This window comes from Mchenga conophoros, linkage group LG6, assembly GCF_057382185.1.
Source record: "Mchenga conophoros isolate Kocher_MC1m ecotype Shallow Benthic linkage group LG6, M_conophoros_male_GT1.1, whole genome shotgun sequence".
In the NCBI taxonomy this organism is placed as follows: Eukaryota; Metazoa; Chordata; class Actinopteri; order Cichliformes; family Cichlidae; genus Mchenga; species Mchenga conophoros.
This window is the reverse complement of record NC_140531.1, coordinates 29,485,215-29,512,097: the sequence shown is the minus strand read 5'-3', so window position 1 is coordinate 29,512,097 and position 26,883 is coordinate 29,485,215. Positions and strand designations below refer to the sequence as shown.

The window sequence follows — 26,883 nt, the reverse complement described above, 5'->3', positions numbered from 1 at the left end:
TTACCTCCGCCTCTCTGCGCCTGCGTGGATAAGAGGCCGATTCAGGAGAAGCCGTCAGTTTGCAGGAGTTTTAGGATCTGGGTCGCTTCATAGTTTTAAGTAGTAAGTATTGTTTCCAGTCTGAGACGGAACCATGAATCCTGATATCGTTAAGGAAAGAAAAAATGCCACGTTTGACGTCGAAAAACTGACCTTTATTTTGGACGGTGGCCCAGAAAAGACCAGAAGAAGGCGAGAAATTGGTGAGATTGTAAATGTCTTCCTTGATCAAAACATGTTATTTTAACGCGTTTGGTGCTGCTGACTGTTTTGATTTAATACGATCATGGGACCTGTACTTGTATTTAAGTAAAAAACACTCACGTGAAGGTAAGAGAAGTTTAATGTTAGCACAGCCGTGTTTCCATCGGCTGTTAGCTAAGGTGTTAGCAGCTCTCATAACCTGCAGGTGACTTTTAGTGTCCGGGGTGCAACACACTTTTATATGTTTTAGATATCAGTCTCAGAATTATTAGTTTAAAGTGGCATTTCTGAAGGTGACTGTGCCACAATGATTTTTATGCGATCCGAATCTAAATTCGGCTTTAGTGTCATTTATATTTATGATTACGTTTCATGCGTTTCACTGTACTGAAGCAATGCACTTTAACCCACTTCTTTTTTTTTTATTTTTTATTGTGGACAGCGGTAGATGAACCCAAACTGCTGACACGTCCCGTGTAATGTTAGTTCAGCACGTACAACTTGAGGCGCATACTGATTACTATGGAGGTATATTTATGTACAGTGAAATCTTTCATCCGGTACTCCAATGTCCAAATTCAAGCTGGAATTTGGCATTGTGGAAATCAATAAACGGGCATTTGCAGTGTTTTTTTTAGTAAAGGTTAATGTGTCTCTCATGTAAACTGATAAACTGCTAATGCCAAGCTAACGGAAGCTGTTTCTTGTGTCATCAGGGATCACAGGACAGGGGGGAACAATTAATTTTCCCAAGGGGCCACATGGGACTGGAGAATCACACCAATAACTTCATAAAGAGAAAGAATTAGTTATTGATATTAAGCAGAACTGAACTCAGCTTATGTGTAGAGTTACCTTTGCAGCAATCCCAGCTTCCCATGTGACCTCTTTTAGAAATGTAATTACTGTCTTTTACATAGGGGGGGGACACTAAAACCATTCTGCTAAGCGAATGACTTCTTTACAGTTTATTATAGGATGCTGAGTGGTTGTGTCCTACTCAATTCTGGTGAAACAGGCTTACTATGTGTTTGGCCTTGAGGTATTTGTGGGATTCATCCTTTTCAGCGTGCCATACCTGTTCAATTAGTAGCTGCCTTACTAATGCATGAATGTTTGAATTTCCACTGTAGAGTCACTCGTTTTCAGCGACCCAGACTTTAAGGAAGAAGACCCAAACTTCTTGTCCCGCAGTGAGCGCTATGACCAAGCCGTTAGAAAAAGTGCCCAAATGATCCTGAAGCTCAGAGAGTATGGTATTGCTGACCCAGAGGAGATCTACCACTATAAGAGGTATGTGGTAGAGGAATCTGCTCATAAAGCCAACTGTTAAAGTAAATGGGTTTGTTATTAAACAACAGCCTGCAAATGTTTAAATCCACTCGTTTGTGTGTAGATGCTGTTCATCTGTAGAAGTATAAGTGGGGAGGGGGGGGCTTATCACACTCAGTGCATTTCAGCGTATACTCATAAAAAGGCTTAACGAAATGTTCTTATGACGCAAATGATGTGAGGCTCAAAGGTAAAGTATCGTGTATGTGGTGTACGTTAATGTTACTACACCCCGACTGTACTTTGACAGTAATCAAATTATCCACCCACCTTCTCTGTCAGCTCGTGTGCGATATGCAAAGCAACGGAAACCAATGTTTGTTCCCGAGCAATAATCTCAAACAGTGTCACAGATGTTACATGAACGGCCCTAATAGAGTTTTCTTAATTAACCTCCTAAGACCCGAACTCTTCCACGGCATGCATTTTTAATTTCTCTTTGATATTTGGGCTGATTGGAACCTGATGAATGTAAAAACAAAGAATTACTTAAAAAAAAATAAAAAAAGTTTTACCTAATTTTTGTTTCTGAGAAAAATGAGAGCCACTTATGAGGATATTTGTTTAAAATTTCGATAGAACAGTAGCAGTATAATGTCCTCGTAAGTGGATATCAGGCCCTTGTAGAGCAAATTTTAGTATTTTGGTCTAAATAACCCAAAATGTGATGTTCACATATGTGGACGCCAGGTCCTAGGAGGTTAAGAGCCCCCCTCCCCCCTCCAAATTGAACCCAATCAAGTAGATTTTTTTTTTTTTTAAACCAGTCTTGGCAACTAAGTCAACAACAAAAGCAGCTGGAGCAAAGTTCGCAAAAGATTAAAATTGTGTTAGAGGGCAGCAATCTGCCACGTATCGTGCGCTTTCTTCATGAGCTGTGTGCATTTACTTAAACTCAATTCTTCAAAGCTCTACCATGCAGTGCAGCTTTACTTCCACTGTAAACTGCACATATTCATACAAATCCTTTGAGTTGTCAAGACACATGACCAGATTTATTAACAGTCAAAAATCCCCAAATGATCTGTAGCTCGTCACTGAGTTCTCACCCTGCATGTTTAGAGCTGAGCCCCACATTCTTCTGGTCCTCATATTACTGAAGACTATTGTCATATTTTGATGAGGAACAGTGAGCAGATGGGTTTGGAGTGTTTCAGGTTGAATGTCATATTTCTGCATAGAGATTGATCCACAATGAAAACTGCAAAGAGCACAAGAGCAACTCTGTGCCTTTTTCTCAGAGGTGTATACACACAGAGCTCTGCAACATGACACGTTACCTGTTTGTTTTAATTTTTAAATGTTTTAAAATTTCCCCACTACCACATAATGCATGCTGTACTGAAATGTCTGCCAAAATACAGCTTTTAATGGGGCTTTGGCTTGCAACATTGCATAACATACAGGGAAAAATGTTTCCACTTATTAAAAAAGCAGATGGGTCAGGATCTGACTGTAAGCAAAGTTCTTTGTTCATTAACTACACAATCGCTGTAATAGTTTGTCATGTATTTCACTTGAGCTGTTGGATCTGTCTAGAGATCGTACAGATTTATCTGCACACAGTCCCCAGCAATTTCTAAGAGGGTTGCCCCATTTTTAAAAAGAAAAAAGAAAAGAAAACCAAACATTCCCTATTGGTTTTCCTTCCACTGCCTCCAGTTCATCTGAATTGTTAAATGCTTTTGTAGAGAAGCACATGTTTAAAATCTGCATTTCCATGCACACTAGGGCTGCCACGATTAGTCGACTAGTCACGATTACGTCGACTATCAAAATTGTCGACGACTGATTTAATAGTCGACGCGTCGTTTGAAGCTTTGTAAGATCACAAAAGACGCAGGAATATGTAGTAGGATTTAAGAGTGTAATAACGGATTGAAACAGAAGATGGCAGCACTGCATGTACAAGGATGCCAGCTGCCGTTAAACCCCGAAGAAGAAGCTGTGTCCCAGAATTCATAGCACGGCCCAGCTCAGTTTCCAACAATGGCGGCAGCTAGTTAGTTTTAATATTACTCTTATTCTTTCTGGGTCACAAAATAAACGTTTAACATATTTTCAGGCGGGAATGTAGCTGTGGAAACCTCAAATATCTGCTCAGTTTATCAAGACACCACATATTTTCAAAAGCGCTCCGACGTTTTCGGAGACGTCTGTTACCCACTAGCTCGATAGCTAGCCGGGGGCTAGGTCACTAGCGCCGTGAGAACACCGGACTCCCGGCAAATCGTTTTCAAACCCACCGCCGTCTTTCGCTACTCAGGTTAAACATATGAGTCACTTAGATAACTTAAAAATGTTATTGTTTGGCTTTTTTTTTTTTTCTTTTAGTATTTTATTTGTTCCTGAGTAAATCTGTTTGGCTGAGATTAAAGTTCTAGTTTTTACACAGCTGAATAAACGTCAAGCAGACAGCTGATTATCAGAAGTGTGAGATGCTCCAGAATATACTCCAGTGTCCTGTTATATTTTAGATAGCAAGGAGTTTATTAAACTTCACTGAAACAAACTATCATCTTGTCTTTATTTTTAGTTAGCACATACCTTAAACACTTAAAGCTGTAAGCTAATGATAGTTATATAAGAGCAGATGCTGCTGGTGCAATAAGCTGTACGTTTTACGTCCAATGGATGATGATCTGATTAGTCGACTAATCGCAAAAATAATCGGTGACTAGTCGACTATCAAAATAATCGTTTGTGGCAGCCCTAATGCACACACTGTTTTGGTTATTTACTGGGTTCATTGGGTATATTTATTTTTGACTGGCTAATTAGCACACTTTGTACATTAAAGTCCATGCATCTTTGTTTTAAAATGAGTACTGTTAGATCTCTTCACTTGCATTTTTGCTTTTTTTTTTTTTGTGTGTGTGTGTGGGGGGGTTGCTCCACTTGGTAAAATCTGGCCAAACTGGTCACAGTCATTCTTGGATTTACTTTAAACTTATTGGCTTGACTATTTAAGACCCTTAGACACAACTTCATGATGCTGTGCTAAAATGCCTCAAATTTGCAACTTTTGAGAGTTTAATCTAAGTTATATTTTGGGGAAGACGAGACTATTTTGGGGTTGTTTTATTTTAGCAAAACTGGGAACTGTTGAACAGAGTGTCTCTCTCTTCTTGTATGTTTGACAGATCCAAACTTAATATCACTATATAGGAAATAAACTTGATGTCATAAAATAATGCAGTCATCTAACATTTGAGTTGATGGTAAATCTGACCTTGTATTCACCCAGTATGGTCAAAGGCAACATCCCTGAGGCTATGGGAATACATTTTGGGGTGTTCCTTCCAACCATGCACAGCCAGTGTGACTCTCAGCAAAAAAAGAAATGGTTGCCTCTGACAGAGTCCTTCCAGGTGGTGGGCACATATGCCCAAACTGAGATGGGTCACGGTCAGTCTTGGATTTAGCTTTTGACACAAATTAACTTAATTTTTCTGGAGTTCCTTAGACAAAACTTAATGATTCTGTGTTGAAACGCTTCAAATTTACAATTTTTATTTTTCCCCAAAAAAGTTTAATAAATGATCTCTAAGGCCAGGCAAAATGCCATTTTAAGCAGGATGGGAAAAGTGTTTAACACCAAGAATACCTCTGATTTCTTGTATGTGTTTGACAGATCCAAACTTGATGTATGTAGAAAACTTCCAATTGGATGTAATCAAATTATCCATGTCTAATATGCGAGTTAACATTGTCTGAACCACACTTGTGTACACTTCCCTTTACCCAGTATGGTCAAAGGCAACAATCAGGAGCCTTTGGGACTACACTTTGCCATGTTCATCCCATTCCTGCACAGCCAATGTGACCATCACCAAAAAAAGAAATGGTTGCCTTTGGCAGAGTCCTACCGGGTGATGGGCACTTATGCCCAAACTGAGATGGGTCACGGTCAGTCCTGGACTTAGCTTTGAACTTACTGAATGTTGATTAAGGCCCTTGGACAAAACTTTATCATCCTCTGCTGATAAATGATCAGCAGTCACATTTGAGCAAAAGAATAAAACATTTAAAACCATAACTCTAATTTCTTGTATGTGTTTGACAGAAGCAAAATATTGAGAAAATCCAAAGTAGTTGCATGTGTGTCCTTATGATTGTGTTTGCAGTTTGCATGCTTTTCTAAAAGACGCTACATGTAGATCTATCCATGCTATTAGCGTAGCTTCAGTAGAAGTTCCCATTTAGACCCTAAATATTAAACTAGTTTTATGTCATTAACACTTTCCCATAAGCAGTTTCTAAGTCTACTTCCTTCCCACTGACTCTTTCATTCCCCTTTCTATGTTGATAATGCCCCGATTATGAAGCTTGTGTATATTTTGATTGCTCCCCTGATTTGCACTCTTTTCTATGCATGATTTTAACAATTAAGACTGAATAACTGATCAGAGATGGCCTGTCTTTGTTTGGCCTGTGGATTTGAAATGATGGGAACTAGAAACATGAAACTAGTTCAGTTGTCTTTTTCATGAAGTCTTGAAAGAGTAAGAGAAGCAGCATTATAAGCTGCAGAAGTTTGTGGCTCACGAGTTCATAATGAGGCCTCTGAATGTCTCTTTGTAATCTGAGAAATTAGCAAATCTATGTGAGAGAGAATGTAGGCCAAGCAGCTATTGTTTGGTGGCTTTCTGTTAAAAAGCCTGGTGGATGTTATTTTGAATTTGTAAATCTGTCACAAAGCTGCACTTAATATTTACCCCTGTATTCACTCACCAGTTCAGTTTGGTTTGAGCCTACACTGGGTCAGTTAGAGAGAACACTTAGTTGTGGTCAAGGGTGCCTTAACACTCTTGTGAGGCTATTCCTAATGTCAGACTGCTGGAATTTGCGATTTAGACCCCATATTCACTGAAAATGATGCAAAAAAAAAATAAAAACTCTGCACTGTGTGTTGGCAACAGTTGCTCATTTTGAATTTGCTGCCTGCTACACTATTTTATTAAAGTTGGGGGTGGCACATTTTTGCTCCTTTGTTTAGGAACTAACTGCTTCTGTTTTGTTTTGGGTTTTTTTTTGTTTGTTTGGTTTTGTTTATTTTTTTTCACGACACACTGAATCCTTTCAATGACTGGACTGTTTAATGTTCCTTCTCCTCTTTAGCCTGCAGGACACTCTAACCATGGGTTCCAAAAATCATTAAACAATTTTTGTCCATTGTAAATGATCTCAGGACCAAAGAAAGCACTATCCTTTTTTGTTTTGTTTTTGTAACTACAAAGTCATGTTAATAATTAAATGTTCCACTTTGGCTGCCCCATCCCAACTTGATTTCCCAACATGTGACTAGTATCATATTCAAAACGAGCATATAAATAACACTACCAGTTATCTCTTTAGACTTAATTAATATACATTCTGTCAGCGTTGTAACAAGCAGGTCCAGTTTACATCTATGTATCCGTTCAACTCCCCTAAACATTTTTGGTGGCTTTGAGTTGTTGCCAACTGAGCAACCCAAACTGAGAGTAGGCTAAAGTTCAAGTCTTGGTCATCCCTGTCAGTGGTATGGGTAAATGTGTAGATCCAGCTACTAAAGACAAACTTTTGGAAAATGGCATTTATGAAGTTTGAAGTTAGATTCTCACCACATGATCAAATCAGCAATTCCAATATGCATGTCATGCTGACAAATTGTTTTAATTTGTCTTTGTCACCTCTTTCTCTGCTGCTTGTGCACATGTCTTTTATTCTTGCATCACTATTTCAATTCCTGTAAATAATTCTTCCTGCGGATACAAAACTGCATCATTATCTTCTCATTCATCTCTGCTAACGTTGTCTTAAACTCTTCATAATCATTTCCACCATCTGCGTCCCTTCTCCTCGCCCTTTCTACATTACAACCTGCTTTTTTCCCCATTTCCCACTGCCTTGCATGGCCAAGATGTGTGCACCCTGACAGGCCAGAGCCCCTGGATCTTCATCTCGGGATGTTCCTGCCCACACTACTCAACCAGGCCACCCCAGAGCAAATGGACCGTTTCTTCATGCCCGCCTGGACCCTAAAGATCATCGGCACCTACGCTCAGACTGAGATGGGCCACGGTAAAATGAAGTCCGAAACAGAGTAGGCCAGTTAGGAACACGATGCCATTTTTAATTTTATTGTCGATATTCCCACAAACTATTGAGTCAGGTTGGTTGCAATTTAAAGTAAGAAAGAACTTAGTGCTGCTTATTTTACACATGGCATTCAACACTGGTTTATTATTCAAATATGTATATTCACCAACCAAAATATGCGCTGGTGTACAAGTGGTTTATTTAAAGACACTTCAAGGAATTTAGGTAAATTTAGTCAACTAGAGAACTGCTGCAAACAAAGTAAGAGTTAAACCACTGTGCTACTTTAAGATTAGATGATGGTAAATGCACCCAGTATATCTCTAACAGTGGAAGTGTTTTCTTTGTTAAAGAGAAAAAAAATCTTGAAACTAATGATTCATTTACATAACATCTGTGTCCACGGGGCCACTGGACAAGTGTAAAGTTTTCCTTTCAGAACTTTAAAAAAAAATGTAAACACAGAGAAACATTGAGTAGTTTCTCACTGGCTGTTGTACTCCCTGGCCACCCCTCCTGTTCCACAGTAGCTCTTCTTATCTGGTTTGTGTTTTTGTTTTGTTTTCTTGTCTTCACTAATAATCTTTACTATACTTTAACAGCATGAGCTGTTATGTCTTTAACTAAAAACCAGTAAAATCCAGCTTAAACAGCATAGAACTGAATCATCTTAAAATTGTGATTGAAAATTAAGATCTGTCAAACACCTACAAGCTTCTCTCGGAGAGAAGTGGATTCAGCTATTTTACTTAAGTAAATTTATACTGGATACTCCATTTTTAAGTCTCAAGGGCCAAATGTGCTGTCAATTTATTATAAGTTTAAACTTAGATTTTTTTTTCCATCTCTGATGCTAAAGTTGTGTTCTGTAAATGTAATTTTTAGTCTAGGCATGTTTGTTAACAGTAGTAGTAGTTTTGCATAAAAATCATCAGATCGACTGCTAATGTCTAACCAGCATTGTGATGCACTACTTTTGCTTTTTAACTGTGTTCTCTGCATGTGTGTCTGGTGGCCTTTGACATATTGAATCACTCCAGGCACACACCTTAGAGGGCTGGAGACCACGGCCACATATGATCCAGCCACTCAAGAGTTTGTCTTGAACAGTCCCACTGTGAGCTCCATCAAGTGGTGGCCCGGAGGACGTAAGTGTTTTGACTCCGTTAGGTCTGGGGTTTCATCATGAATAGCGTTTGTGGGGTTTTCTTGTTTTGCTTTTAACCATTTCACCCTCTCTTTCTAGTTGGGAAAACCTCCAACCATGCCATAGTGTTAGCACAGCTTTACACTCTTGGAAACTGCCATGGTCTGCATGCTTTCATCGTACCCATCAGAGATATGAACACACATTTACCCCTGCCAGGTAACCACAGTCTGTGATGACTTTCTGAATGTGATATTTGTAAAGTAAGTCCTCATCATCTTTTCTGTCCATTTCACTTTTTCTCTTACTAGCTTTGTTTATCTTTCTCTCTCAGGTATTGTTGTTGGCGACATTGGCCCCAAGTTTGGCTTCAATGAGGTTGACAACGGCTTCCTGAAATTGGAGAACGTACGAATTCCACGGGAAAACATGCTGATGAAATACGCCAAGGTGAAATGAAAGTTTGTCTTTTTAACAGCAGTGATTCGCCATGAGTGGATTAATTTACCTCAGCTCTTTGTTTGTGATGTTTGGGAAGGGAATTGCTGATCTTGAAATTATACCCCGTTACTGCAATAATGCACAGTTATTGGTCATGTTTCAACCATTTCTTGTCCTTTTGCTCCTTGCAGATTATTTTATAATCAAGCGCCAATCTGTGCTAACAGTGGTGGTTTAACTGATTAGTGTCAGAAATTGTCCTCATTGGGATTACATTTGCAAATGCCTTGCAAGAATTACTCAAAAAATACTTATTCAATTTGGTAATATACATTGACACTTGGTGTTGTTGGTGGTTATATGGATACAGAATAAATACATTTCAAGTGGGGCTTCAATATGACTCTGTCCACCAGGTGGAGCCAGATGGAACCTATGTGAAACCACCAAGTACTAAGCTGACCTACGGCACCATGGTGTTCATCCGCTCCATGATTGTCGCCGAGTCAGCTCGAGCCCTTGCAAAGTCCTCCACCATTGCCATCCGCTACAGTGCCGTGCGTCACCAGTCTGAAATACGGCCAGGGTCAGTGGACAGTTGATCGCTGTCAATGCAAACATTTGCACAAACATCTCATGACTCAAAAGTAGTGAGTAAAAACTAATTTGTAGTTGAGCTGAAATAAATCAAGTGAACAGACTGAACGTTACACTAGTACTTTAAAGTACTTCACTCTACTAGTGGTTCCTAGTTTGCCCGAATATCAGCATAAAGGAAAAATGAATCCCAGCGGTATGTGATGTGAAGTATACTGCAGTGCAAACAGCTAGGATTGACACATCTGCAACTTTTGCATAGGTGACTATAAAAAAAAGACCTGAGACATTAAACTCGGTGGTCTCGCTCGTCTGTGTCACTGTTTCAATCATGAAGAGAAAAAAAAAAAAAAAAAAAAAGTTTTGTTTCTATTGCACAGAGAGCCAGAGCCTCAGATCCTCGACTATCAGACACAGCAGTACAAGCTGTTCCCTCTGCTGGCCACAGCCTATGCCTTCACTTTTGTTGGCCAGTACATGACGCAGACCTACCACCGCATTACTGAAGACATCAACCAGGGAGACTTCAGCGAGATGCCTGAGGTACTGACCAGCCATCCTCATGTGGGGCAGCAAAGCTTAATTGCTCAATGGACAGATTAATCACATAACATTTAAAAACACTTTCTTTCTTTTTTTTTTTCCTTCCCCTCCTCCTTCTTCTCCCACTGCAGGAGTTTTTCTCAGGGACTAGTTCACCCACTCTGTTGATCCCACTTCTGTGGTCAGGGTTTAAATTAAGTTGGGGGCTGGGTGGGGTGTACTAGAATGAGAATTAAGTGAGGAATTGTGCTGATGATCAATGGACAGATTAATCACATAACATTTAAAAACACTTTCTTTCTTTTTTTTTTTTCTTTTTTTTTTAAATAGATTTTTACACTTTACATTAAAACAAAACAAATCTGTTTGGAATTTTGAGCAAAATGTTAGAAAAGCAATTACCAGACATTTCTGAAGCATATCTGTGTCGCATATGGTTTTGTTTGATGGCACGGTTGCTGGTTTTTGGTGGAATGGTAGCCTGTCCTCTTTCTTTGGACAGACTGCTTTTTTTTTTTTTTTTTTTTTTTTTTTTTTTTTTCCACTCACTTTCAGTCCAGCCTGTCTCAGAACCATATATTTGTTCCCATTTCTTAAGTTTAATTCATTCATAGCTATGAATTAATCTGTTTCACTTGCTTTGCTCTCTAATTCACAGCTCCATGCCTTGTCTGCGGGTTTGAAGGCCTTCACCTCATGGGAAGCGACCTCAGCCATCGAGGTGTGCCGCATGTCATGTGGTGGCCACGGTTACTCTCGAAGCAGTGCCTTGCCGGACATTTATGTTGAGTTTACCCCTACCTGCACCTACGAAGGAGAGAATACAGTCATGATGCTGCAGACTGCCAGGTAACGCAAAGTGACATTTAACACCACAAATTAGAGAACTACTGAAGCTGAATTATGTGTCAGTATTGGTGGTGTAACATATAAGCTCCGTTCATAAACTCACCTTCACACCGATGACTAAAACATGCAGTTAGTTGAAAAATGAAGATATGTTAACTTTTATTTCTAATAGGTACAGTAAATATTTCTGTAAAGCTTTCAATTGATAGAAACGCAGCTGCTAGCTATCTCGCGCATCTAACTGTTAAACTGAGCACTCGTGTCTGCAGATACCTGGTGAAGAGCTACAAACAGGCTAAGGCAGGCCAGCAGCTGAGCGGCATTGTGTCATACCTGAACGAAGCAGATGTGCGGAGGGTGCAGCCACAGCCCGTCGCTGCCAGGCCAACAGTGGTTGACATCAATGACCTGACTAGCCTGACGGAGGTCTACAAACTCCGAGCAGCCATGTAAGAAAGCAGTGGGAAAGATGATGACCTTGCTACATGAAATATTACCCGTTTCCTTTTATTTGCCCTTAATATTTATATATCTAGTAGAATTGTACAGGTTTTCTGGGTTCGTACATTAGAAAAGGTGGTGGAACTTGAACATTGGATTGCACACTGGGGAAATTCACGCTCCAGCAGCAAAAGGAAGAAGTCAGGAAGAAAAGTCAATTGGAGATATTAGAAAAATGAAAAACCATAAAAGAAGTTGTGTACAAAAAATTTTAAACTGTGTACAGAGAAGAAATCTGTGTATTTTACTGTGTATAGTAACATTTCTACACAGTAAAGTGCAGTCGGGGTGGTAAAATATGCCCTCTCCATGCTGCCACTTCACAACTGAGAACCATGATCACGATGGTCTCTGACAAAGTTGCTTTTTGATTCCCATTCATATTTGGGAATGGGTTTCCACTGAGTGTTGTCCTTCCTTAAATGTTATACACCGTATTTTCTTTTTAAAAACAAGTTTTGCAGTCGTCACTACTGATCTCTTTAATAGTTCAGTTTGCTAGTGCAAGTCTGACTTACACCTGCAGTTGTTGGTCATTCCCTGCATGTGACATGATATGCAGCTGTCATTATCGAAACCCATCCGGCAAGGAGTGTCAACTGTGGTGGAAGTGTGGGGGTTTTTTTTTTAAATGTGGTCCAACTTTAAACATCAGAGGGTTAAAAGGCAAATATGCATTTATAATTGGGTGGTTTTTTTTTTTTTGTTTTGTTTTTTGTTTTGTTTTTTAAATAGTATTAAGAAAATGATGCTTAAAGTATTGGGACTAAACAGATGAAAAGAAAGTAGTAAAAGGCTAGTTTTTCATAAGAGGAGTTGACATATCTGAAAAAACTAAATGAGTGTTATGGTGTCAAACACTGACTCTGTGTTGGCAGGTAGGTAAAGCTTGGGAGGGGTGAGGCTTTAGTCAAGAACCAGACTAAAAAATGTTGGGTCTAAACTCAGACCCCGCTGTATCCAGGACTTATTCCCATGAAAGAAAAGCAAGGCAACAGTGTTCGATCGATTTCTTGCGCAAGGGAGGCCTCTCGTCTGTGACCAGCACGTTGAAATGACCACGCTGGTGGCCTCCTCTCGCCGCCTTTTATTGACAAACTTCAAACAATAGTTTACAAAACACCTCCCCTTGCAACCCCCTTTGGTTACAAAGACAAGGCACTGTATGTAAGTGTGTGTGTGTGGGTGTTATGTGAGAATGTGTGTGTGTGTGTGTGTGTGTGTTTGATCAAAGGGTCATAAAACCTAAAAGCAGGAACAACATCCTTGGTCATAAAGAGGGTAGTCTTCCCCCACACCCAATGTATGGTTTACCAAAGATAACACAGTGAAACCATACAAAGGGTAGGAAGCTCTACCAAACATCAAACAGATCTTCAAGTTAGGATGTATCTACAATAAAACCTCCCCCAGCACAGAGTGGCTGGAGAGGTGGTCAGGATCAAAGGAATGGCTTTGATCCTACTGCTTAAACTAAGACTGTACAAATTTAAGAAACAATGGCAACATTCAACAATTAGACTTAACATTTCCCTCCTTTTTGTCATTGTTCTTAAATTTCAACTTATGCACCCTTTGTTTGGACAGTGTCAGTATAGATTTCATTCATACACAGTAAACTACATCCTATACATAAGCAAATCAGTATCAACAGTCCAAAAACAGGAATTAATATTTTCAAAAGAAGATGCCACCAAGGACCAGACGGTAACCAAGCTATCCAGCCTTGTGGCGGATCTACTCCTGTCGTGCAATTCATTATGTATTTCTTCAAGTAAACAACTGAATGTCAAAGGTCAAACAAGAAGAATCATCATTCTCAAAAATCATATGTCACTACAATCCACCTGTATACAGACATAGGTATTTAAACGCATCAGTTGACTTTATTGTTTGTCCATGTGGCTCTCAGCTAACTTCAAAGCTGCAGCCTGGTCAACACCCTTCTTTATGACTCCTATCAACCCCCCCAAATCTTCTCACTGTAGGCATCCTGTGGGGGTTAGAGTCAACTTGTGAATTATCTGCATTTACAACTCTTCTCCTGTCCTGTTGTCACCACAGAAAAAGCTTTGTAAAGGAAATTGGATCCAGCTGTTTTGATCTTCTTGGCTCAAAACCTCAAGTGTTCATGATGTAAATGTAGACAAAAGGCTTCTCTGTTTACATCCTTCTTGCAGAAGACAAAAGAATAAGTGATGTTACCATGTTCCATGGTTAATCTCCAACTTGGGCTAATCCATTGTCCTTCGTACACATAGGCAATTGGCCTGTTTCCAGTTCGTTTAACTGTATAATGTCCTGCAACAAGTCATATTCTTTGAGTCAGACGAGCAGGTCTGTCTCACCAGAGCAGTTCACCTTCCCAGCTACTGGTGAATCAACCTTCCATTCAGGTTATGAGGAATTGGAAAGTTGAAAAGTTGGCAGTGTTCCTGGATGTGTTGCTAAAGCAACCAAACAAACTGTCTCGCTCCAAGTGATGCTATCCGGTTGTGTTCTTAAACTGCCACCAGTAGTTGGTTGAAAACCCATGCGGGTACTGGGTGTGATTTGCTCTGTCCCAATGCGCTCCTGTCATCCCACTCAGGGTCCACAGGCACAAGAAGATGCACAGCACATTCCCAGCCATTCTGATGAGTACCTGTGGCTCAGTTGGTTTCTTCACCGGATTGAGACGAGGGGCCCTGGAGGCTTTCCCCCCCTTTGTTCCCGGTCTTCCTGCCACTTACTCCGAGCTGGCCTGGATGTGTGTCACCTTCTTGCAGTGCGCTTGATGTATCCAAGTGTTCCTTCCAGCAATCTTCACTGCTGTGGTCGTCGTCAGCAGCATCCGATATGGACCTTCCCACCATGGACTGGACCAGCACTTCCTCTCCATGGCCTTATCAACATCCAATCTCCAGACTTCAGACTCTGCTCCTGCGGAGAAACAGAATCATCTGGCAGATCATTTGTTCTCATGACTACTTTACTTTTAAACATTTTCAAGCATCTAATCTGCTAATACGCTCTCTCTTCTGCTTTTCTATCATCACTACAGAAGACTGGAACTCTAAATGCTCTAACATGTGTAATCTCAAAGAGTCAGACCATTCTCTGTTGGAGTAATCCTCATGTACTTATTCTATACAGTCTAACCATGTCCTGCCTGTCTTCCTAAATCTTAACTTTACTATTCCATTAGTTCTCTCTGCCTGCAAAAGTTTTTTTTTTTAAAAAGTATTTAATAATCCTAGAATGAGTATAACGACTGCTCATTTCCCTCCTGTTTGAGACATGGCATAGCCAATGGCTCAAAATAGCAGCAGTCTTATACAAATTATCAGGCAGTACTGGTTTATCACACAGATAAAAAATCATCCTGCAAGCTTGCTCCCTCTGTAAGTCACAACTGTTTTCCTGCTGTAAGTGAGTGGGCCTGCATGTCTGCTGATGCTGTACTGATAAAAGGTTAACACCATGTTTAACTACAGCTGCTTCTTTTGTGATCTTATCTGCAAAAACTTTCCCTAATGCAACTGGATCTTTCCCTCACATGTGTGCTGCACATTTACAAACGGCAATTCTACTGGTTAATAACACTGCCTCCAGCAGATTTTGCAAGAGTTTGGTGTGTTCTGCAGGTTTCCCTGTAGAGGTTGTCACACCTCGTCTCACTCACTGCACTACAAAGAAATGTACAGTAGCAAATGTATACTGCCTATCAGTGTATATTGTCTCTCTACAGCTTTACACACTTCCGTTAAAGCTAGCATCTCTGCTGCTCAAGCAAATATGAAACATGCTAGTTGTCCTACATAGATAACTCTCTCTCACTGTCAGCTACAGTAAAACGTGTTCTAGTCTGTCCCTCTGCTGTTGTAAAACTCAAATCATCAACAAACCAAACCTTTCCCTCAACGAGTGGCACATCTATTAAGTCATCCCTCAGCTTACACGTCTTCTCCTCGCGCTCTCTACACTCATGAGAAGTGCCCTCCTCCGTTGGCAAAAAGGGTTGGACAGATTCAGAATTGTGCACCACTTTATGGTAATATGTGTGGTTGTGAGAGTAACATTAAAGACAAGTGTCTTGTAGGTGTCAGAAATGTAAGTTTAGTCTGCAGTAGTAGACATCTACCTCGTGTGGAACTAACAATGTCAAAAGGTGAAATAAACTATTGAAACATTGTACAGCTTAAACTGCTGCACATACTGATCTCACGCATGGAGGTAAAGCACGAGCAACTAGAGCTAATCTTTTAGGATAGTAAGTTACTGGCTTCACTTGTGGAAAAGGTGCTGTTAGTTATTTTACAGTCACCTGGCATTTGTGCTGTTCACAGAACCACAAGTCCATCGCTGGACCTCCTCTGCGCTGTCACTTTTTGGAGCTTGGCACGCTCCCTCAGGTTCCATTTTCCAACGCTGAAAGTCTCCTTGTGACAATCCTTTGGAAGCCCAGTAGCACAGCTCTCTGTGCTGAAGGTGATCTCCGATCCTCCTGAAGACTCCCTCCAGGCCTCAGCTTCCATCTTGTGGACGATCCTCTCAGTCTCTCCTTCTCATCATGGCACCTCACGACATCTACAAATTGAAAAAAATGACACTCCTCTCGCCACACGGCTTTCGCCATGTGTCAACTCCCCAATGAGACATGTACAAGAGTGTTGCACAGTCTCCCTAAAACAATCTCCAGGGTTTGTCCCTTGGAGCAGCTTCACTCCAAGCTGTAACCCTGTGTAAGAACATTAATCAGCACTTAAATGTTCAGCTTGTTTAACTCCCAGCTCCTGTATCACAGAAGACAAAGTCTTAAATTTAAACAACTTCACATTTGCAACCAACTGTAGATCATAAGAGTAATAAAGTATTCAGCATCACAGAGACAAGTATCATTGCAGGTTTATTCTAAACTCATTAATCTCCTACGTTTTCCCATAATTTATTCCAAATTATTTAACATCTCAATGTTATTCCACATTGTAATCAGTGAACTTCACTTATAGGCCATCAAAGCCTCATCTGAACATGGATGCACCACTTGCATAGGTTTAATACTTGTAAATAAACAGCTAATCACACAAATCACTGCAACAATAATAGAAAACATTGTTTAATATTAATTCTGGACCCCACCTCTTGACGCATGGACACTTCTCATGCGTCAACTCACCAAACCTGGATCCCTGTCTTAAAAACTGGCTCCACCAGGAGCCTGCATACTCACCATCATGGCCTGGAAAACAAGATCTGGAAGTAAAATCAAACTTCACACTTATAAACAAGTATATCACAAGGGTAACAAGCATTCAGCATCAGCAAGACAAGTGTCATGTGCAGGTTTTCTCAAATCATTAAATCACTATTGTTACCATAATTCGCCTCAAACATGGATCATCCCATGTGCTCAGTTAACATTAATGTAATCGGTGACTTCTCTTAAGCAAAGTCACTCCACTCATATATTTATTATGGGTCCAAAAGTGGCCAGCAAATGAGCCCATAATAAACTATTCCATAAATATCGTAATCTCTTATTTGTTTTACTCATGTCACTTGTCCGCTTCTGCTGAATGCTACATGCACTCTTAAAGAAAACAAAACCTGTAATAAAGAAACAAACATCCACCAGTTGTTCTGCTAAAAACCACATCATCAAATCACATGAAAAACTGCAATGCTGTAAGAAAAAATGCAAATGTTAGCGCTGCGCAGGTGTGTACACACTTTCTCACAGTAACTTCTGTGAGTACCACAAGCCCATGAATAACACACCTCTGATAGATTCACAAACATAAAAATGGCATTTAAAAGGTTAAACCATCACGCAACCTCAGATGTTGCTATCATCTTTCTGCTCCTGTAACAGAGACACACACAGAGATACATCCACACCTTTGTCAAGTGGGGGTTGACTTCACACAATGGTGTTAAGTCAGTCAGTCAGTTCCCGATTTATTTTAAAATTCTTACTCATTCACTCAGTGATTCCTTCTTTTGCTAATTGTGGAAATTATCGTCGCATTCGTTTCCACGCTCAGCAAAACAACGTCATTTCAAAAAGAAAAATAATTTAGACTGGATTTTCTCGCTGAATCCTTTTGGACAGGAACTTGTCTCAAATAAGTGGATTTCTCCTGAGCCCATTTTAATTTTGGAGAAGCTCACTTTGCAACAGTTTTCTCGACGACGCTTCGATTCTAATCGTGCAGATCTGCTCAACAGAGATCATCAAACAAAACTTTCAGTGCACCATGAAAGTAACAAAATAAAAGAAAGAAAATAAAAGAAATCAAAGAAAATAAAGGAAAGATAGGCCTTGTTTAAATCATGACACGTGTTCTTCATGCCAGGGGGATAAATCGTAACAAAAGACAAATCAAACAGCCAGTTTAATCTCAAACATTCATCCAATCAGCCATACACACAACATACAGCATAACCCTGTTGTCTTAGCACATAATAAGTTTTAGTTCTCATGTAACTAAATGTGTGCCATGGTAAAACTTCTTCACACACCAGAAACTCACAATCAGCTCACTCAGCTCACTCATTTAAGACCTCTCATCTATGATGCAACCATCTGTCCTCCTATAATATTCAGTCCACTAGTCTATGTATCACTTTCATCTTACTAGTGACTTGGACAAGATGACAAACAGAATCTCATGCTTAAGATGCTGTCTGGTCTCATGAGTATCATTGTATGTGTATATGCATGTAGGGTTAGTATGGTTAATGCATTTTCAGTATGTTTTTGTGTTCATCTCTCACCACACTTCCATTATTCTCATCACTGCTTAAAACAACACACATCTCTCTGTTTTTTTTTTTTCTTTAACTGTACTTTTCTCCAAAACAGAAAATAGCATTACAGCTGTTTCAGACTGAGAAACACCAAACACTCTTCGTGCTATCATTCATCCACACAACTATTTTATTTCTTTTTGTCCACTGGGCAGGTGACATGCAGAATCACGTCTGCCCCAGCTGGATACCTTTCACACACACCATGACGTCAGACACACTCACGGACTGGATCAGGAGAAAAACTTTCTTCATCTTCACACTCTGGGACAGAAACACCATATGTTTTGTTTGTTTGTTTGTTTGTTTTGTGTCAGGGATGGATATGTAGTTGTAACGTTTGTGTTCACTAACTTTACTTTCTGTTTCCTACCCTGCCAAGTCTGTCTTGGACTCAATGCTGCTCCTAATATGCCTTTAATCTCTCCTCCACTTCTGCCTCTGCTCTCTCACGCTCTTCTCTGACTCTACTTTCTGCTAACATTCTTGCTCTTCCTAATGCTTTTCTATGGTGTTGTTCTAGAGTAGTTGCAGTGGATTGAGCTGTAGTTTCATCCTCAGGTTTCACAACTACTTCTTGCAATATTGCTCTTTTAACATTCTGTGCTTCTCTCCTCTTCTGAACCTGCTCCAGCCACAACTTAGCAATTGCTAACTGCAATTCCTTCCTCTGCTTCGCTTTACCTGTTTTACCAGCTACACTTACAGCTATTCTTTCTACCAGCATTTTACACTGAACTTCCACTAATGTCCCTTCAAATCCACATTTCTTATACCAACAACCTACATACTGCGTGCTGCCTGGTAAAACTTTCTCCATAAATTTTACATCTCCTTCTAAGGCAGACTTACACATTTTATTCTCCATTACAAGACAACAATCAGCCACACTCACGCAGACCACGTCTGGCCCGCACACACACAACATAGGCCTATCGCTTGCGTCTGCACGCACAGCTAGCGCTCTCTGTTGAAAACTCTCAAACGCCCCATATGGCGGAGAATTCAACCTTCGGACACTCTCCAACGCCCCAAATGGCGGAGATTCCGGACTCTGAACCTAGGTTCTCTCCACGCCCCAAATGGCGGAGAACTCTCTACGCCCCAAACGGCGGAGAAGCCTGCGTCTCTCTCACGCGGCTAGCGCGCTCCCGGACTCACGTTTAACGCACAGCCCGTAGCCGCTCTCTAAGGCCTTCTGTACTCACTGTTTGTTTACGTTCATGGGAAGAGTCTCTGGATCCCGTCAATCGTCATCCATCCCGAGGGGAGGTCAGGCGCAAACTTCCCGGCCTGGTGGCAAGCCAAAAACACCAGGGCTTTACGTCAATCATCCCAGACGTTGCGGTGGCGTCCTCTCCCTCTCCTCGGTGGATGCAATGTGTTAGGATCCGGCTCGAAGGACCAAAAAATGTTGGGTCTAAACTCAGACCCCGCTGTATCCAGGACTTATTCCCATGAAAGAAAAGCAAGGCAACAGTGTTCGATCGATTTCTTGCGCAAGGGAGGCCTCTCGTCTGTGACCAGCACGTTGAAATGACCACGCTGGTGGCCTCCTCTCGCCGCCTTTTATTGACAAACTTCAAACAATAGTTTACAAAACACCTCCCCTTGCAACCCCCTTTGGTTACAAAGACAAGGCACTGTATGTAAGTGTGTGTGTGTGGGTGTTATGTGAGAATGTGTGTGTGTGTGTGTGTGTGTGTGTTTGATCAAAGGGTCATAAAACCTAAAAGCAGGAACAACATCCTTGGTCATAAAGAGGGTAGTCTTCCCCCACACCCAATGTATGGTTTACCAAAGATAACACAGTGAAACCATACAAAGGGTAGGAAGCTCTACCAAACATCAAACAGATCTTCAAGTTAGGATGTATCTACAATAAAACCTCCCCCAGCACAGAGTGGCTGGAGAGGTGGTCAGGATCAAAGGAATGGCTTTGATCCTACTGCTTAAACTAAGACTGTACAAATTTAAGAAACAATGGCAACATTCAACAATTAGACTTAACAAAAAGCTTGTTTGGTGTTTCTTAAAAATGGACTTGCACAGTCTGACATTTGCTCAGTCGTACATTTCTGCCTGCTCTAACTAAGGCGATTGCAAGAGGGAGGATTAAAGCGTCTCTAAATTGAAGATTAAATAAATCCATCAGGGAGGCAGGTTTAACTTGGACTCAGCAGTGTTTGTCAGGGAGCGTAGGCAACTTCTCTCATCTCCCCTTTTTATCTTAATCCACGTGTTTCTGATTATTTGAGGCACCTGGAAGTTTCTCGTTTCATCCAAAGGGCGCACATACTGTATCGTTTCGGACTCAAACTAATTCAGTTAATTTGTGTTTAAGGTTGGTGGCTGCTCTGCCTCCCCAAGTTGTAAAATGCTCTCTTTGTACCCCTGCATTTGTTTTGTTTACCACCAAAGAAGAAACCGCTCTTACAGTATCTGTCATAACATCAGCAATGCCACAAAAACGTTTGTTTGTTTGTTTTTTTTATCATTATTTCACAGCATAAAACCTCATTTTTAGCTTACTTGCCTTAATCCAGGACTTCATAATCCCTGTCTAAGCCCAATTTTAGATGTATTCATTGAAGCTTGAATGTTGTAGGTTAACTAGTGTACTATCTTCCTCCAAGTCTTTGGTGTAAACCTGCTATTTATCTATTAAGTCTATTATGCAAACACTAGTTACTGTCATAGGAGGGGCTCATCTTTTTTTGTTTTCCATCACAAAAGGTTAAAAGTCAACTTTAGTGTGACATGAAACACTCTTTGATCTATAATTGTGAACGAAAAGGGAAGACTGATCGTACTCACATTTAGTTGTATTCAGTATGCAACTCTGTAGGTCAGCGCTAATCTTTAATGTTGATCCATTGAAGAGCATTCGGTACACATTTTAGTCTAGACATACTGGGATGGAAAACTGCAGCTTACCTACAACCACAAGGAGGTAATTCTGGCTTTGTTGCTTAATGCACGCTATGTTTCTGTGTTTATAGTCTAGTGGAGCTGGCAGCGAAGAGCATCCAGCAGGAGCTGCAACGCAGGAAGAGTCAGGAGGATGCCTGGAACAACAGCGCCATTGACCTGGTCAGAGCCTCAAATGTAAGTTCAATTTTGCTTGATTGTCCTTTTTTATGAATAAATTATGACTAACCTTGGAAGGTTTTACTTGAAAAGAATATCTAAAACATCTGTCACCCTTTGAATATTGCCCTAAAGTTGGAGGTTGTTTGTTACTAGTCAGTATCTTCGGTTCTTCTGTTTCTTGTGTGTGTGTGTGTGTGTGTGTGTGTGTGTGGTAAATGGCCTGTATTTATATAGCGCTTTTCTAGTCCCTAAGGACCCCAAAGCGCTTTACATATCCAGTCATCCACCCATTCACACACACATTCACACACTGGTGATGGCAAGCTACATTGTAGCCACAGCCACCCTGGGGCGCACTGACAGAGGCGAGGCTGCCGGACACTGGCGCCACCGGGCCCTCTGACCACCACCAGTAGGCAATGAGTGAAGTGTCTTGCCCAAGGACACAACGACCGAGACTGTCCAAGCCGGACAGTCTCGGTCGTTGGGGCTCGAACCAGCAACCTTCCGATTACAAGGCGAAATCCCAACTCCTGAGCCACGATCGCCCCGTGTATGTGTATGTATGTACACTGAACAAAAATATAAACGCAACACTTTTGTTTTTGCTCCCATTCCCCATGGGATGGACGTAGAGACCTAAAATTCATTCCAGATACACAATATAACCATCCCTCCCAAACAGTGGTCACAAATCAGTCCAAATGTGTGGTAGTGGGCACATCTGCTATATTGAAATAATCCATCCCACCTCACAGGTGTGCCACATCAGGATGCTGATCTGACATCATGAGTAGTGCACAGGTGTACCTCAGACTGCCCACAACAATATGTATATGTATATTCTTTTTTTTTTTTTTTTTTTTTTCTCTCTCTCTCTCTTGTGTTCAGGCCCACTGTCACTATGTTGTAGTGAAACTCTTTACTGACAAGCTTGGGGAGGTTGCTGATACTGCAGTACACTCAGTGCTGTCAACCCTGGCTCTGCTCTACACCCTGTATGGCATCACAAAGAACTCTGGAGACTTCCTACAGGTAAGCAAAATCATCATGTGTGTGGTCAGCAGATAAGCACAACAGTGCTGTTTCAAGGCTCTTTCTACTGCTCAGCTTGGTCTGATCTAAGATCCAAATTTCTACAGCTGCTGGTGTTGTGGGTTTGGTTTTTTTGTTTTTTGTTTTTCTCAAATTCTTTTTCTAGGCCGGACTGCTGAGTGTGCCTCAGGTGATGCAGATTTCTAGTCGAATCAAGGAGCTGCTGGCTCAGCTGAGGCCCAACGCTGTGGCCCTGGCGGATGCCTTTGACATCCACGACAAGAAGCTGAATTCGGTCCTGGGACGATACGATGGGAATGTTTATGAGCACATGTTCGAGTGGGCTCGCAAATCCCCCCTCAATGCTACAGAGGTCAGTCGAGCCCACGAGGTTGTATGGTCACAGTGTTAATGCTAAGCTGCTCTTTGCATTTATCAGCAGCGTGGAACTCGAGTGTGTTTTATATGAAAATGAAGATGTTGGCAAATCCAACCTCACACTAAACCTGTTTGTGTGATCATTGTGTACAATGCAATGCATTATTTCAGCAACTTTTTTTTTCCCCTCCCTACAGGTACACGAATCTTTCCACAAGTACCTGAAGCCTCTGCGGTCCAAACTGTGAACTGATCCATGAACCTCACCTCCTGGCCGGACCCTTTGACTCTGCAGGCTCAACAGTACTAATCTATCCCATGAGGCTTTTTACTAGCTACCAGCTGGTATATTTCAAATATTAGCCCTCTTAAGGCCATGGTAGATGGCGAACTAACCCTATAAGATAGTAGAGAGTGAGAGAAGGGAATTTAAAGTGAGTAGATGTGTCTTATGAAGGGAAATGGAAATGCAACCAAGACTGAAAATTGATAAAGTGAGCCCACTGAGAGACCTGAAGAATAGCTTTAACACTAACAATCACACATTTACAATTTTAGACTGACCTGCCTTTTGAACAGAACATCTACTGCAAAGTATTATTTGTGGTCAGTTTTTTTTTTTCCCCTCAATTTCTTTGCTGCATGCCTGAAATTTCCTTTTTTCTTCTCCCTCTCTCTTCTAGCAAGTACAGAATGTCTGATTGTTACATAATGTGGGCAATCGGCTAATGGTAAAATCAGGGTGACAAACTGTTGTTCTTAATTATTTGAAGAGGCTTTTGTTTGTCCATAACATTTATCAATCATGGTACTGCTTAAGGAGTAGTTTCACATCAGTGATTCAACCAAGATTCAACCAATAACATGGCAGACTTCCGTTTGTTTCAGATACAATTTTCGATTGAAAAACTTTTTCATAAAGAGAGATTCTTCAGTCACTTATTGTAATAAAATGATCGTAAAAGTCACTGCTAACTGATGGCTCACTTGAAATCTGTGATTTTGTTTTAGTATCAAATGTTCAGCATCTGTACCCCAGAAATGTGGCCGTTTTTAACAGCATCTGCTGCAGTCTGCTGTAAACCCACGTCACCAGCTGTAGTCCCCACAAGCCTTTAACTGCCTAAATCCTCCAGTTGTCTTATTTCAGTCAAAAAGGTGAATCTGTCTGCCTCTTCTCTTATTTCTTATTCCGCATCTGTTCCCACACAATGACCAACATTATGTCACATGGCAAGTCCGCCGTATTGGTGCTCCATAAATAGGAGCTGAGCTCACTGGACAGCTGAGAGGCAGTGTGCACATTTGAGACGGTGGAAAAAATTTGGGGCTGAGAGAAGATCAAGTTCAGCACGCTAGGATTCTCAAAGCTTCAGTTTCTGACAGTATCGGCTCTGTATCTGTAAATGCTCAGCATGATTATGTTAAGGTCTGGATGGATTTTTTTTGTTTTTTCATTTATTCTAACATATTTCAATCTAAGAAATCTAAATGAATTTGTTTACTAAAATGTTCCTTTTATCTCAGAGTGCAATTGTTTAAGTGATGCTGCAAAGCAGTAAAATTACTTTTTTTTTTTAATTTTTTTTTTTAATTTTTTATTTTTTTGTAAATGACTTGTTGGGCAGTGAGCTTAAATCTAAAACCTCGCTGTAGACGATGATGATTTGTATAATAATTATGTGCCTGACCATTAATTCAGAATGTTATCACATGACTCCTTCTGTTTCGATCCTGTATTTAATGGTTTGGGTCTGCTGTAAGTTCTGATGACAAAGTTGTTCGTAACACTGGTCTTCTAATTTGTGCAGTCATTGTGGGTGGGGAGGAGTTTTATTTTCTTCTTCTTGACTCTAATTCAGAATATTCTCACAAGTAATTGCATTTCATTTGTTTTGTTTTTTTCACAAAACTATTTTGATTTGTTAAACGGTCACAATGATCACTATATAAGAGTAAGCTGTTTGAGGTTTTGTTTTGTTTTTTTTTTCTTTTTTAAAAGCTAAAATAAAAACATGTTTCAATGAGTAAGAACAGTTTTTATGGTTGGCAAATAAAGACATGACCTGAAATATCACCATTGTGTGTGGGTTTGTTTTTTTAAACCCACCAAAAAAGTCCACAAAAATCTGGAGAAATAAATTAATGAGTGACATGTATACAGTTCAGAATTTTCTGGCTTTGACCAACAGTATCTTATTTTTACTTCCAACTGTTTGGACACTAAAATCCTGGAGTTCCTTTAAATGAATATTCGCAAGTATTTGCAGAAATATTTTGGGAGAATAAGAAGCTTAACTTTGCTTTAGAGGCAAATTCTGTATTCACACTGATCTTTTGGTTTCTATATATTATTTTTCCCTAAGTGTTGAAAGGAATGTTTTTCGAGCTATATAGTAGGCAATGTTACACGAGTACCTGAAGTACTGCAAACCTACATGGAAAAACATTTACAGTTTACACGAACGAAAATTTAACATAATTGCAAAATAATAAAATAAAACTGATCAGACACATCCAGAAATGCAGGTGCGTCAGCTGCAGAATTACTCCTTACTACTTTGAAATTGGCAACAGCTTGATCTGTTAATGGTTAACAAATTACATAGTAATGAGAAATATTTCAGTAGTAAACTAGTCTTTGAACTTGTTGAATTACTATGCAAATATGACTTTGGTCCAAATACAAAGCAACTACTGCAAAATGTAGTTCACTACTGCTTAAGACTGATTTTTGAATGGGTACAAAGTAATGTACACACATTGCTATTAAAATCACAGGATTGTAATGTAGAATAAGCAGCTTGTTTGCTAATGAATAAGCTACCAGACAGTGCAATGAAGCATGCTGCATATTTGTGTAGGAGTTGGAGTAAATGACCTCTATGCATATGAGTGTGGTGAGGGGGCAATGGACAGCTGCAGTAATAATGTAATTTTACAATTACTCTATTCTGAGTACTTTACTGAAGTACAGTTTTAATGTACTAAAAGTTTTATAAGTGTTTCTAAATTCTGCTTGTAGCCCACTGTTATGTATCCACTATTATGTATTTCTTATTTGGTATTTTGGCTACGGTTAGGGTGCTATTGCACTCCAAAATATTTATTTCAAAGCTTTAGTTATTTATTATTTTTTACTTTATGATAAATAGATTTATGTCTATTTATATAATAAGCTATATTATAACATCCATTATTATGATGCACATGTAAGAGATGGATGTATTTTCTGGTTATAAAAAGTGAAGCTAATTCAGAAATACATTAAACCTGTATTCTTTTAATGGCCTGCAGGGGTCGATGTATGTAAATTAACCTTGAAGTTCATTTTGTAAATAATGGTCAGTCTAAGAGTTAGGAGGATTATTGAGAATTCAGTTGATTTAAACCTTGCTACTCACATCAGGTTTCAAAACACTATGATATTCATGGCTGCATGTGAGCACCACTATATTTATTTCTGATCAAGTAAATGATCTTTGTCACCCTCTGCCACCAAATGGTGATTGTATCACAACAAGCTCTAAATGTAAGCTAAAAGGTATGTTTGTATGGGACAAACATTAAATATGCACACACACAAAGTATGACGTTTAATGGTTTGGCAGTAATCATGTGAAGAACAAGAAAAATGTATTTGATTTGAATGACATCATCCCAACTCCCTTGTAAAGTAAATACAATAAGCATAAATGGAAGCTATTTTTTCTTTTTTGTAGGAGGGAATACCTTTTTCTATACCAGTAAATATCAAAACTCTTATTTAAGCTGTCATTTCATTAGGGACAGCTACATAGATAGTTGCCTCACAACAAGAAGGTCATGAATTCACATCCACCATCTGA

The 26,883-nt window shown here is 40.0% G+C and overlaps 1 protein-coding gene across 2 annotated transcripts; it reads left to right on the top strand.

Annotated features, from left to right (window-relative positions):
* The first annotated feature begins 13 nt into the window (after positions 1-13).
* On the top strand, positions 14-25,112 carry acox1 (acyl-CoA oxidase 1, palmitoyl). 2 transcript variants are annotated; one of them, XM_085277308.1, is made up of 14 exons: positions 14-242; positions 1,377-1,536; positions 7,481-7,641; positions 8,700-8,807; positions 8,906-9,025; positions 9,141-9,256; positions 9,664-9,833; positions 10,225-10,387; positions 11,046-11,236; positions 11,506-11,685; positions 21,532-21,637; positions 22,514-22,657; positions 22,824-23,030; positions 23,233-25,112. In XM_085277308.1, the coding sequence occupies exons 1-14, from the start codon at positions 134-136 to the stop codon at positions 23,281-23,283; spliced, it is 1,986 nt and encodes a 661-aa protein (XP_085133434.1). In that variant the 5' UTR covers positions 14-133; the 3' UTR covers positions 23,284-25,112. The 2 variants fall into 2 exon arrangements, with proteins under 2 accessions (XP_085133434.1, XP_085133435.1); XM_085277309.1 differs by lacking the exon at positions 7,481-7,641 and adding an exon at positions 5,324-5,484.
* The last annotated feature ends 1,771 nt before the right edge of the window (positions 25,113-26,883 follow it).